General features: G+C 46.3%; 4 protein-coding genes across 4 annotated transcripts; 3 read left to right on the forward strand and 1 right to left on the reverse strand.

Moving 5' to 3' along the window:
• Nucleotides 1-370: 370 nt before the first annotated feature.
• pip_0 (Proline iminopeptidase) lies at nucleotides 371-1,387 on the forward strand (the record flags this gene model as incomplete). The annotated part of the gene is made up of 3 exons (XM_031149277.1): nucleotides 371-648; nucleotides 698-1,142; nucleotides 1,202-1,387. The coding sequence occupies 3 exons, from the start codon at nucleotides 371-373 to the stop codon at nucleotides 1,385-1,387; spliced, it is 909 nt and encodes a 302-aa protein (XP_031006528.1).
• Nucleotides 1,388-8,261: 6,874 nt separating this feature from the next.
• On the forward strand, nucleotides 8,262-10,368 carry cnp3 (Inner kinetochore subunit; the record flags this gene model as incomplete). Its single annotated transcript, XM_031149278.1, has 4 exons — nucleotides 8,262-8,344; nucleotides 8,392-8,570; nucleotides 8,623-10,218; nucleotides 10,268-10,368. The coding sequence occupies 4 exons, from the start codon at nucleotides 8,262-8,264 to the stop codon at nucleotides 10,366-10,368; spliced, it is 1,959 nt and encodes a 652-aa protein (XP_031006529.1).
• A 505-nt stretch (nucleotides 10,369-10,873) lies between these two features.
• On the reverse strand, nucleotides 10,874-12,564 carry trm5 (tRNA (guanine(37)-N1)-methyltransferase; the record flags this gene model as incomplete). Its single annotated transcript, XM_031149279.1, is given in 4 exon segments — nucleotides 10,874-11,467; nucleotides 11,601-12,019; nucleotides 12,077-12,192; nucleotides 12,203-12,564. 4 exon segments carry the CDS (start codon nucleotides 12,562-12,564, stop codon nucleotides 10,874-10,876), a joined length of 1,491 nt encoding a protein of 496 aa, XP_031006530.1.
• A 291-nt stretch (nucleotides 12,565-12,855) lies between these two features.
• On the forward strand, nucleotides 12,856-13,958 carry Alkbh3 (Alpha-ketoglutarate-dependent dioxygenase alkB-like protein; the record flags this gene model as incomplete). Its single annotated transcript, XM_031149280.1, has 3 exons — nucleotides 12,856-12,978; nucleotides 13,033-13,298; nucleotides 13,346-13,958. 3 exons carry the CDS (start codon nucleotides 12,856-12,858, stop codon nucleotides 13,956-13,958), a joined length of 1,002 nt encoding a protein of 333 aa, XP_031006531.1.
• Between the last annotated feature and the right edge of the window lie 31 nt (nucleotides 13,959-13,989).

The raw sequence follows: 13,989 nt of genomic DNA on the forward strand, positions 1-13,989 counted from the left end.
TGGTGTTCTTCCTTGGGAACGAGACATTTTGAACTGGAGCTCATTTATAATGGATTGGAAATCAAAAATCAACTGATTTTTAAACTGATCAAAATAGATCCATAGATTGAGGTCACAAATTGAAATTGATCGTCGCAAGTCAATTTGATTGGACGAGGCGGGGTAAGCATGCGTGATTGAAAATGTATAGACAGTTGGTCAGACATCAAGGTTCGAAATCTCAAAATAGCTGAAGAGTATACTATATATTTCTCCCCCAGCTGTCTGGTTTTTTTCTTCTTCAGAAGTGGTCTTCATTCCGCAAAAGTTCTCTCCACTTTGCATTCTCTTATATCTTTTGCTCAAATTAGTTAAGAATCGGGATCACAATATGGTGGAAATCAAACCTACGACTTCGACAGTCCAGATGGATGACGGAGTCAATTTACGTGTGAAGGCTATTGGCGAGAACTCGAAAAGTACCAAACCTCTCCTCATCGCCCTTCACGGTGCACCAGGGTTATCCACTTCTGTAGAACCGGAAGCTACTTTCACATTTCTCTCCGACATCTTTCGAGTTCTGGTATTCGATGCTCGGGGGAGTGGTGGTTCTGATATGACTGGGCCATACAGTCATGATCGCTGGATCAAAGATATTGAAATCCTGAGGTAAATAAACTACCTCTACTGAATTGTCGAGCTGATCTGAGAAATTTAGGAAATGGGCAGGCGCAGAAAAATTCGTCCTTGCTGGCTGGAGCTATGGAGGGTTTATTTCGCTAGACTACGCTGTTTTGCATGCGGATAAACTCCTCGGCTTAATGCTCAGAGATACTTGGGCAAATGGAATACTGGGCCAGATGACGGCTCTAGGGAACATCTTGACCGATGACCGGCTCCACGTCGATGTTGCACGTCAAGTTAGGGTTTGGTCGGGCAATCTTCGAGACGACAAAGATTTCGAGGAAGCGATTCCGGAAATTCTACCAATTTATGCACCACCAGAAGATCCTTCCCTCAAAGGACCAGTCAAAGATAATGACGAGCTGAAGGGATTTGAAGGAATGGACGAGCGTGCGGCTTATAACTCAGCTACACAGAATGCGGCTTTCAGTATAAATGTGCCATGCTTTGATGTTCGCCAGAAACTCAAGGATATCAAGGTAGAAAAATCCACAAACTCTCCGCTTTAGCATCAGATTAAATCTAACTCAAACCTTAGACTCCTACTCTCGTTGTTGTTGGGCGTCATGACCGTATCACTCCAGTTGAGTTCAGCCAAGAAATAGCAAACGGCATTCCAGGATCAAGGTTGGAGATTTTCGAGCACTCCGGACATAATCCAGCATCTGATGAGACAGAAAAGTTCAGACAAGTTACGCTAGACTTTTTGAGAACAGTTATATAGACTGTGGATCCGAGATATATATTACTGTAACAAAGTCCATGGTGCTTTTAGGAAGCAGTCGTCCAAATTGTCACTTGAAGATTTCTTAAAATAACAATTACAAATGAATCTTATTGAAAAGTATGTGAATCTTAAACAAAGGAACCATCCTTCTAGGTGATAGAATCTAATATAGGAGCAATACTCAAGATAGGACACGTGAAAGATATGGCTTGGACGCTGTTATGTCGCTCGGAGCTGCAGAATGAAACTTAAGAACAATAGCCTGAATATACCGAGCAATACATATTATAGTCTCATGGGATTACTAGAGCTGATTCCCAAAGGATGTAACGATGTCATCCAGCACGTGATAATTGCTCTACCAAAGTCTATAACGTGTAGTAGTCGAGCGAGCAGCTATCCTACTGAGAATTATATAAAGACATTGTAGAACCAGTTTAAGTAAGGTTTGAAAGATATTAGAACTTGAACTATTTTTATCCAGTGGGATATTCAACAGCTCCTTAGTTCTGCACTCGCAATTGCCCGGAATCAGCTATACGGCAGTCAGAACCTAAATATGCCACCCAAAAAGTCTCAACAGAAGTCTCGGACGGCTAAAGAAGAGGATCGAGACTGCAAAAAAGAAGACACACAACAGCGTCATAAGACTAGTGACAAGGAAGAATTAGATCACAAATCTGAAGCAAAGCGAAAGTCCCCACTCAGTACTGGGGACGTGGAGCCTTCGAGCAAAGCACTGAAAACTGAAAACTCATCACATGAGAACTCCTTTCTTCGCCACCTGCTATCTCCCAAAGCGCTTTCGCTTTGCCAGAAGGAAGAGCAGGACTCATCTGATTCAAGCGTGAAGAATTATCTCTCCGCTGACCTTACTCCATTTCAACACCTGATGCGCGCCATCCTGAGCAGACTAATTAGTCAAAATTTAGGTCTTCGTACCATCAAAACCGTGCTGAACGAGCCATGGAATTGGACCAACGCCGGAACGGTTCTGGAAGCGGGAAAAGAGAATGAAGAAGGGAAGACCGAACGCGTGGAAGCCATGGAACAGGCGCAGACACAGCATCGACAGAAGCTGCCTCGGAAATGGGAGGAATGGCTCAAGTTGTAAAAGATGAGGGATGAGATGAAGACGCTGATGGGGGTTGCTAGATGTTGTCAGAGGAGAGACAATGCAAGAACAAATTAGACGTGTTTTGAAGAAGAAGATCAAGGGTATTGGTGATACGGCAGTCGATATTTTCCTGCGGAGAGTACAGGGGTGTCAAGGATGGGAAGACATCGGTTGGTTTGTGGATGGGAAGACAGAAGAAGCATTGCAAGATCGGGCTTCCTGTCGACAGCGAAGCACTCCGGACATTTCTAGAAAACGAGGGAGAAAAAGACACCAGACGCAGCTTCGTGGTAGTTTTAGAGAGAGCGCTTGGTATCTTTCTTGAAGGGAAACAGGAAGAGGTGGTAAAACTTACATGACTTTGTTCAAATATCTTGAGCTATTACTGTCTAGCAAGACAAATTGATCCATTCATTTCCTCTTGAAAGACCTTAAGCATCATTCTTTAAACCCAGTGCTTTTGTGAAGTCACATCCAAGTGCAACTCAGCCCCACTGCATTCCTTTTGGACTAATCTCTTGACAACAATTGGCCATCCAACCTGCTGAGCTTGCATCCTATCTCCAATATAAAATGTCGTAAAACACAATTCCAGATGTTCCAGCTGTGCCTGTAGATTCTGGGAATATATCTGTCGAAACAGGCTAGTGGCGGCAATCTTGCCTGTTTCCTCTAAGAGAGGTGGTGGCAGGACACTTCCATGCAAACCATCATATCTGTACTCCTCTGAGAAGGTACTGGCAGTAAGTGGTAGCTCAATCCAGACCTTTAGCTTCTTAATTTGGGAGAAGCTTGTAAAGAGAGCGCCTGATGAAGGATGAAAAGTTATGGCTTGGAGTTGGTCAGTGACGGGCTGAACGCTGAGCCTCTGGTCATTCTAGCGTGAGAGTTAGTCAAAATTTCAATCTGGGTGTGAGCTAGTCACAGTTGAGTCTCACCCATGTTGCATCCTCCCATCTCAGATCTAGCTCTAGATGTAAGAGCTTGAGGTTGCAAAGCTGTTCTAGCTGATCTGGTCGCCAATATGGAGTCTGGGTTCGGAACTGCGAATCCATAGGAGTGTGGAACATTAGCGTCTTAAGCGAAGCTCGATGCTTAATTATAGCTGCGCAGAGAATTTCAAGATGGATCTCTGTTTTGTAGTTCGTGATTCGAAGTTCTTCAAGTCGATTGATAGATGATATGAAGTCTGCAACTGCAACCTCGGAATGCTGGAGGGCGATATCCAATCGCTTCAGATTCGGAACACTTCCTCGTAAATGCCGAGAGGAAAAGTTTGGGTCCAAGCCTGTCAGCTTAAGTTGTCGGATATGGTTCCATTTAGCGGCAAGATTAAGAAGAGAGCACGTTAGTAGTGGTATTGCTTCAGGGGCAATTGTCGTCCATGGCCACCGAACTGGTATCGTGAGGCTCTCGAGTTGTGGGAATTGGTAGCCTGAAACAAGAGGCGAGGGGATATCTGCTTCTAATAATGGCCCAAATCCACCCCCTTCAGAGGCCCTCTTTTCTGAACCTGCTTGGTTGATGCTCAGATCAAGAATCCTCAGGTTTGGGCTATTAGAAACTACGGCGTGCAGGCTCGGTATTTCAGATGAAATTGTGTCTCTAAAGGCCATGCCCGGATGATCCTTTGAGTAGATCCAGCGCAGCTGGTATTTCAGAGAATGCAGAATCGGAGAGGGGCGAAGTTGGTTGGCAACCACAACCGGTTCGTGTCCCATTGGGCGATACGGCATTCTGCGTACCACATTGTCTACTTCAAGTCTGATGTTGGGACAATTTAGATACAGTTTGAGTAGTAGGTTTTCCGGAATGAAGTTATAATTCACAGCTATCCAGCTACAAACCATCAGTCTTTCTCGGGATATAATCGTTTATTAAGTTCCAAGCACGAATTGGAGGATCAACTTACTTGACTGTACTGAGTCGCTTGACATTTTTGATGACCTCTAGCAACTGCGACTCATCAAACTTCACAGACTCCAAACCGAAGTCTGAGACCGTAATGGCCCGCACATATTGATGGATTTCATGATCCTTGTCGAGCAGTCGACTTAAGAGTTGCTCCAGATGCTGACAGTCTTTAAATCCAATGGTATGATAAATAAGTGTATTTGCGGCTCTATTACAAGCTCTAGAGACTCGAGCTAATTCAAATATTGATGAGGGAGATTGAGCTTGTAGTTCAGTGGCGACTAGATGAAGTATGTCGTCGTCGAGAACAAGTTGGGTATGTTGGTGCGCCATGTCGCGATTATGCCGAGTAGGTGATTTAGAAAGGAATTCGGCCCTTGAGTTATTTCGTAATATAAGTGATAGCATTTGTACTGAAACGATGGTTACGGCGTTGTAATAAGGCTTGGATATCATTCTCAAGCGTGGCAATGAATTCGCTTAAGGTCCAAAAAGGGGCTGTGCTGTAGGTACCACCAGAGCCTTGGGGTTGACCTAGCATAGCCTTGTGTCATGCAGAGTGGAGCACCACGGGTATTCCAGACTTACCGGTACACAAATGTTCTAGATAGTCGGGTAATATGATATAAATCATGCGCGTTATCCGCTGGAACTTATGATGGCTGAAGGATTGCGAACCGTTCTTATTACTGGTTGCTCCAGTGGTGGCATTAGATAACCTCTTGCGCAGGCGCCTGCCTAACGAGGCCACCATGTCTTTGCAACAGCCCGGAACATGTCCAAGGTACCGACGGAGCTCTCATCTCTAGCTTAACAACGTAAAGGTCCTACCTGTTGATGTTAAATTTTGCTAACATGTTTTAGTGAGACTTAGGCGCATATCCCTTCTACAAGGCGGCTTTGACCAGAATTTCGTAGACAATGCTCCTTGAACTGACCCCATTACGTAGCAGCGTCTTGATATTCATGCTAGCAGTCGTCGAAACATCCTTCGGCCGTATGCATAATGTGGGCTCCCGTGACCTGCCAACCAATTCTCGGTACATGGCATTCAAGGAGGTCATCTCCCATCTCCCATCTCCCATCCCCCATCGAGTAAACTCAGTTCGGGAGGATCTTAACGCCGTGGAGCTCGCCGAATCTCTTGTGGAAGATGTGGGAAAGGAGAATGGCGAGATGGTGTGGAGAGGCTCTGGGGCAGGAGCTGTATGGTTTCTGTCCCAGTGGCTGCCAGCATTCATTTTCGTATGTATACCAGCTTGTACACCTATCATATACATTCCCATCTTCAATACCCGTCATTAGCGTCGAATTTCTTTTGGAATAAGGGCCGAGGGCTGAACGAGCTTTCAAAAACCCTGGAGTAGGCAACTGGCCAGCGGCCGATGACTTTAGACATTTGAAGATGTTAATTGTATTGCACGGAGAGCTAGACAGTACAAGTTTAGCTTGTGTTGTCGATATTCGCGTTGCCTTGATAGTACAGACAGGCTTTCAAGTCAATTACCGCTCTGGAAAAGGATATGAGATAGTTTTGCGGGATCGGGAAGAGGCGACATGTGTGATAGGCTCGAACAAACACCTCCGAATTCTAATCGATATTTAGCTGCTTACGTGGATTGAAATTCCGCCTCAAATTCTTGGTGGAGTATATCTTCCAAAAGTTACTTTCCAGTGGGATACAAGCTTTGTAAACGATCATCACCAATTATTCTGCCTCCAGTTGTTGAACCCATTCCAGGGATTGAAGCCACCAAACATCCCGTTTCCTCCATACCCTCCATAACCCCCCTGACCCCCCTGACCCCCATATCCTCCATAGCCCGCTCCGTATCCTCCATCCATCATAGGTTGCTGTATAGGGAGTACCATAGGGCCTGGATTCCCTCTGTCAATGAATACTGGGACCTCATACGCAGTTCGACAGACGGTAGAAACTACAAGTCCAATAGCAAAAGAGAAAACAACAACAATGAGCCACTGCAAAGCGGTTAAGCTCGTCCCGCTACGAATGTCGATACCTCCATCGTGCTCACCAGAAAAATATTGGAGCCCATTGGCCACTTGAGTTATTGATATAGCAGAAGCCATGTTGAGTGCTACACTGGTCCACATTGAACCTCCAGCCATTATTGCAATCAATTTTCGGTTCTGGGCGGGTACGGGATCCGGATTGGTAGGATCACTATTGTTAAGCTCGAGAATACATATGGCGAATACGCCTAGTGAAACGGCGAAGAAGGGTCCAGCGAAGGCGATGAGGTAGAAGAATATCTTGCTCTGGATAATTGTGGCAAAGTCGAAAAAATAGATTGCATTCAGGTCGTCGGTGTGGATCAACCAGTTTGTGATTGTGTCCCCGCTTCGACCGTTTGATGGAGAGCAGGTTACCATGGTGTTGGAGTAGTAAGCACACATGCCTATGTTCTATTGGTGTCAGAGCTTGATGTTTTAGGAGGTGAATTTGCACGGTACCGACCGAAATATCCAACATGAACCGTGAGGTCTGCTGTAGGTCCTGTTGTAGCATTCGTGTTCGAAATGGAGACTAGATACAAGCCTGGAAGCCCTGGAGATGCAGACACGCATCCTGCATAGACCAAAACTGATTCAGTATTAATAGCTGTTCTCCAAGTAGCTTCAGGTTGTAGCTGACCGTAGAAGAGGATGACTGGCACAGCCAACGCGTATATCAAGAAGCCCTCGCCTAACCGCTTCATTCGTTGACCTTAGAGCTGTCAGAATTATTCCAAGCAGTTCTTTTTGGAAGAAATTCATACCGAAGCCATATATCCTTTCCATCATATTCATGCCCATGAAGCCTTGCCTCCAATTCCCGTTCATGGTTTCGTCTTGTGCCGGGTCTTGCTGTGGCTCTAGAAGATAATTGAAAAAAATCAAAGCGGCGGTAGAGATGTGGGAATGCGCTGACTTGACCTGAAATGCTCCAAAGAAATACCTTTGTTTTAGGAACAGCGCGCAAGAGGGCAGGAAAGAATGTGCAGGCGGCATTGAATGAATAACAGCAAAAGAAGCACAAGGTATTAGTGAATTGAGGCAAGAAGGAAATGATCGAACCTGCCTACATGAGACTTATGCATATTTCGCCTTCAAAATAACTTCTGGAGACCTTACCAGCGAAGTGTAATCCAGATGTTAGAATCATTCCTTGTAGAGCCCTCTAAGTCCTGTTGATAGACATGTTCGATCCTGTGGAGATTGTCCTCAGATGCAGAAGCTATCATCTAGTATATGATACACCGGCCTGCCTAGCCGTTATCAAAGACAAGAGCGGAGCTTTAACATGCAATGCGTGTGGTATTAGATTCGTACTTTGGTAGCTCATGTTGGAGCGATTGGATAAATAACAAGCTTGAGCTCAATTGAGGAAACGGTGAGGATGTTATATTTTACAAGAGAAGACGAGACCAAAAGAACTATTGGTTGAAGTTACGTGGCAGGATGTAACTGTTACGCTAAAGTGTAATTTAGGGGAGAGACCAAGTTGGATGGAAGTAGCCTAGATGGAAGAGAAGAGGTTTGAAATAAATTACCATGGAGTCACGGGACTAATATCTGCCTAAGGTATCAGGCATGCATACAGGCGTCAAACGGCCCGGCCCCGGCAATGAACGCGAGCGACTGTTTTGTTCTGACCTCCTAGCGGCACCCCTCATCAACTTACCTATTGATTTATCAACTTCTTAACATCTCTCGTCCGGCCGACTCCCACGCGTTTTCCACTTCCCACGATAATCTCAGTATCCAAATATTGAACACGATAACCGCCGCTCTCTTTCGCTCTGAGAAACGCGCTTTCCATCGACGCGCGCGTTGAGGATGGCGCCAAATGGAACTGCTGCGCTGCCAAAGCGCAAACCAACGGAGAATCAATTCCTATTCGACTTAGGAAAGCGAGGAAGGTGGGTAGATCTCTCGTGATATGGGGACTTTTTTAACATCTCTGTAGAAAGACTGGTCTTACGCTGCCCGATAAAGGAATTCGAGACGAGAATGGATTCGAGCCTATAGATGACCTATTCTCTTCGCCCGCAAAACCTTCCAATGGCAGACCAAACAAAATGAACGGTGTACAGAAGAACGCCAATAGGACTATCTCAAGCGAGGAGGATATGGACGTTGGCGAGAGTATGTTCGCGAACCTGCAGCAGTAAATAGAACTTGCTAACTGCTTTCATAGGTACGATACCAGAACCTGATGAAGTCCTCGAAAAGCGAGCAAGTATTCGACTCCCGCCACCGCGATCCAAATCACCAATCAAGACATTTCTACAATCTCCTGCCCGAAGAAACCCATCCATCGCCCCTGTTTCATCACCAACACGAGGCACCATCGTCGCACCAAGGTCGGCCTCAGTATCTGCATCTGTGCGGCGAAAGCTGGATTTCTCAAATGCCACTGATGAGAACTCCGTGGAAACTGCTAGCGCGACAAAGAAACGAGCAGCCTCAGCCCTCCCTCTTGTGGGCAAACTAACCAACGGCAATCATCTCCAAAGCCTCAAGCAACCGCGCTCTTCGGACGATAGCGTAGAAGAACTCGATACGGCTGTAGACTATGGCACTGCAGATAACGGCGAAGATTCATTTCAATTGGTCAACAATGATGGTGAGGACGACTTTCAAATGGTTGAAGCTGAGGATGATGCGGAACCCGAACCACGAGATGCAGAGCCAGACGAGGATGACGAGTCTGAGATATCCGATATTCAGCCAGTAAAAAAAGGAAAGCGGAAATCACCAATTCTTGACGAGCCAGTAAACCCTGCGAAGAAGAGTCGAGGCGCACGACCAAAAAAGGCCAATCCGGCCCCTGTTGAAGAAGAGGAAGAAGAGCCAGAGGAAGCCCAAGAAGAGCAAGAACCGGAACGGCCAGCCAAAAGAGCCCGACGTTCTCTCGACAAAGCCCCAGAAGCTCCCAAAACTAAGGGTAGAACGAAAAAGACTGCTCAAGCTGCGGGACCTGCCCCGGAAAAGCCATCTAAGAAGGCAGCTGGAAAGTCTCGGCAGAGTGGTGAAGCTTCGAATGCCTCAAAAACAAAGGCCAAGGCCCCGAAATCAGCATTAGCCACTATATCAGAAGACTCCCCCGCAGTCAAGCGCGGTCCTCCCTTGCCTAGAAACAACCGCGGACTCATCATACTACGCCGGGAAACTCCAGCTCTAAGCACCGGATTCAACATGACTCGCTCTGGCCGAAATTCCATAAAGCCTCTCGCGTTCTGGAGGAACGAGAGAGTCGAATATGCCACGGAGTCTCAAGACGAAATCGAAGACAGTTATGGTAAATTCTTGCTACCTAGAATCAAGGAAGTACTCCGCACAGACGAGGTTGATGAACGAAAGCCTCACCGGCCGAAGAGCAAGGCGAAGCCATCTAAAAGCAAGAAGCGTGCAGAGCCAGAGCCAGAAAAGGAGGAGGAAGTTGAGCCTTGGGAGGCGGCACCTGGTCGCATTGAAGGCGTCGTTAGGGCATGGGACCCGGAAGATCCAACAGGTCAGGATACCGAAGACCAAGAACAAGAGATTGCTTTGTCTTCAGCTGCAATCATTACCCAAGTCGTAAAAGACGGGTCTTTCAAATTTGCCAAAACACTCACGCTACCTTTCTTTGGCTCTGGAATACTTGATTTTAGGCCAGGCGACAAGAAGAAGTCTAAGTGTTCGAGGAAGATGCAGATGGTGTTCTTTGTGCATTATGGACGCGTGCAGGTCACGGTTAATGAGGAAAACGTTTTTAGGATTGGAAAGGGAGGCATGTTTCAGGTCCCGAGAGGTATGTTGTATAGTGTCTGCTTGGATTCTACAAGGCTAATCTCAAGTAGGAAACTTTTACACCATCGAAAATGACTATGAGCAGCCGGCTAGGATCTTCTTTAGTCAAGGCTGCGAGGTTGAAGTGGAAGAAGAAGTGCTGCAGGAATGAGTGGACGGTTATGAGTTGGTGTATAATTTGGCGGCGTTTGACGTACACGGAACTCGTGGGGCGCCGGGGTATCTTCATAGGGCGTTTGGTTTATGAGCTTATGACCTGGGTTTCTGCTTGCTTTCGAATACATGTGATGCATGCGATAGAAATCGCTGTAATGGATATTGGTTCGAATCATCACGCTTTGACTTCCTGTTTGTGAAACTTGCATCTAAATTTTTGGGAAGTAATCAAGTAACAGTACAAGACTAGAACGAATTTACATTCTCCCACATGGTCCAAGGATCGTTGGGGTTCTTTCCAATCCAAAGTCTCACCTATATTTGAAGTCCACGAGTATCTCACTGTGTAAAGCTTTCCTGTGGTCTCGTCCTGACTCTCCCAACAATGTATGCAAGGCAATTCAATGCTTTGGTCGTCCGGGGAAGTATGCTAGTGCATGGTATGTCTCTCCCTCGAAAGGGCCGCTCACTACAGACAAATCCACTATTATCCCCACTCTTCACTCCTCACTCTCCATCCCCAGCTGCTTCTTCATCCACGTACCCCATCCATCTTTTTCCCCAACCGCCTTCCTCTCCCTGAACGCCACCTCAGCCGGCAACCGGAAACTAGCACAAAACATCCTCTTCTTCGGTGCCACATCCCGCACCTCATGCACGCTCATCTCCTGCTCGCCCGGCCTAATCTCGAACCCCAACGCCTCGCTCACGCGTTCGCAAATCTCCGCCGTCTCGCGCACGTTGTCGTCGCTTTTCGTCGAGAAGCAGTGTACGTGGATCATGGGCAGTTTGGTCGCGGTGTGGGGGTAAAAAAGGGAGTCGTGGCTATTGTAAAGGCCATTGAAGGAGGGGAGGAAGGAGATAGCGATGGCGGGGAGGTTCATTACGAAGTGAGAGATTGTGGTGGGGATGGTGAGGGTTTTGGTGGTGGGAGCGGGGGTGGTAGGAGGGGGGTGCCTGCGGGAGCGCTTGGGTGCGCGGAGGGGACGGGTTATGGTGTTTTGGGAGGTGGCGGTTAGGTTTAAGAGGTGATCGGCTGCGTGCTGGATGAATGTGTGGCCGTCTTCGTTGAAGGGTTGGACGATTTCGGAGACCTGTGAGTGAGCGCGGGTGTTAGCTGGGGGTGTATATGTGAGAATTGTATTAGGGGAAATGAGGAAGGAATATATCAGATATAGTGCCTGGTCAGAGGCAATTCTGACAAGGTCTTAATGGACATGAACTGACCTTATTTCGAACGATACCCTCCTTCAAGTATTTGTAAGATTCCGGGTTCAAATCATTAGCCAAAACGAAGACTTCTTTCTTTCCGGCTGGTAGAGCAAAAGGACCAATGCCAGCCATAACATCACAAACGACTTCGCCCGGAGTGAACATATCCACAATTCGCTTATGCTCTGTCTGAAGACGGCTATTCCAGTATACCTTGGAGTAGTCGAATTTAAAGACACATTCTCCCTCGCCCACTTCGACGTTCATGTCATCTAGGCCGAATAGGACTTCGTATGCAAAGGTCCTGAACTCGGATTCAGTGCCCACATTATTAGTCTTGTTAATGACTGTTCGAATAGTTGGGTTTTTATCTACGATAACCTCCGCAATAATCTTCTTATAAGGGAGATATTCGTCTCTGAGATTTAAATGTGCTGGAGGAAGTTAATCTTGGGATTACCAGTCAACTTGGTCTTGGTGTGGTTACGTACCGACATGCCCAACCATTGTAAATCCAGTGGGGATTTCTGCCTGTGCATCTTCCGGTAATAATGAAGTCATTATATCCACTACTTCTGTCAGAACAGCGTCCTTGAAATAGGAGATTCTGGACGTACGTACGGTATTGCCAATAATTATAATCCAGCACTAGATCGTAAGGTATAACTTTAATTTCATCATTTTCCGACGCCTCTCGTAAGACCTTGCTCCACGTATTCGAGTCATATGGCTTGACGTCGGGGTTCAACAGCAAGCATTTCCCACCCTTTGACGCCAGCGCTGGATCTGGATCTATTTCCACAGGCTTTCGTCTTTCCAGATTGAGGACTTCATGGCTTTTGTTAAGCTGGACTTGAATTCGCGGTATGTTTTTAGGACTTAACACTCTTGCGGCAGCAATAGGAAAGGTCTTTGAGAAGAGAGAACGGTCGAGGGCTGCGGTGGCAGACCGAACGATTGGAGGTCGAAAGAGGGACATGGCGTCGGATTTAGCTAATAAAGTTGTATCCTGCAAAGCTGTTATTGATAGTTATTCCATGGATATTGCAAGTCTTACCTCCATTGCTGCATATTGTTGTCTTTTAATGAATACTTCTATTTGGTCGAGTCACTAATTTCATTCGGCGATTTTGAAGACAAGGCTGAGATTAAAAGCACGCTAGATCGCCAGGCTTTTCCTGATTAGGATTAGGGCCCACCAACGAGGACGAGGCTGCGATGGTGAAGTCATTAGTTGCCGTAGGTCCTTTTCTCGAACAACAAATTAACAATGGCAGAGTCTACAAAAAAGAGAACTCTGGACGCGTTTTTCAAACCTCCTCCCAAGAAGGCACGTGTATCTGACACTAATAACCTCGACATTGGTGGTAATTCAACAATAGACAAGGATGAAGTGAGCGTCAACATCTCTTTACAGTAAAGTCTATACACGCTGATTATCCTGCAGAAAGTCGAGTCCTCTCATCATCCAACATATCCTCATCCTATACAATGTTTCCTAAAGTCTATCGAAACAGAACTGAAGTCTCTCCCTTCGACAATCGGTCGAGTCATCAATGATCAAGCGGATCTTGACCTGCTTTATTTCGAACCATATATTCCAAAATATCTAGAACGCGAGGTCTTCCAATTCCTCCGAAAAGAATTGTTCTTCTATAGAGTCGAGTACAAAATCAAACGTGGTGGTATTGAGACTGATATTCGAACACCGAGGTATGCATACGTGAGTCCACAATCGAATGATACTAAGCTCCAACCAGATACACCACGGTCTTTGGCATTGATGACACCTCCCAATTTAATGAAACTGGAGAAGTAGTCGATGCCAGCACAAAGAGGAAAGTAGAAAAGGACAAGAACTACTCCAAGTATCCACCTCGGCCAATACCAAAATGTCTCGACGACCTGCGGATATCTACAGAAGCGGCCACAGGATGCAAATTCAATTTTTGTTTGGTTAATTACTATGCCTCCGGGTCGGACAGCATCTCGTACCACAGTGACGATGAGAGATTTCTTGGAAGCCTACCTGCCATCGCCTCATTCTCGCTCGGTGCAAAGAGAGACTTTCTCATGAAGCACAAACCAGTTGCACCAAATGACAACGTACCACCACCAGAGACAAAACCAATCAAGCTACCTCTTGCAAGCGGAGACATGATTTTGATGAGAGGACGAACTCAAGCCAATTGGCTTCATTCAATCCCTAAACGAACAGGCAAGAACGCGGAAGACGGAGGAAGAATCAACATTACCTTTAGGCGCGCAATGATCAAGGGCGGAACAGAGAATTACTACAATTACAACGTAGGCTCTGGGCCGGTTTATAAATGGGACGAAACTCGTCGCGAGATGAGGTTGTGGAAATCATGACCTCTTGTAATAATATATACACGTTTCCTTG

The sequence above is a fragment of the Lachnellula hyalina genome (genome assembly GCF_007821495.1).
Source record: "Lachnellula hyalina strain CBS 185.66 chromosome Unknown contig00043, whole genome shotgun sequence".
In the NCBI taxonomy this organism is placed as follows: Eukaryota; Fungi; Ascomycota; class Leotiomycetes; order Helotiales; family Lachnaceae; genus Lachnellula; species Lachnellula hyalina.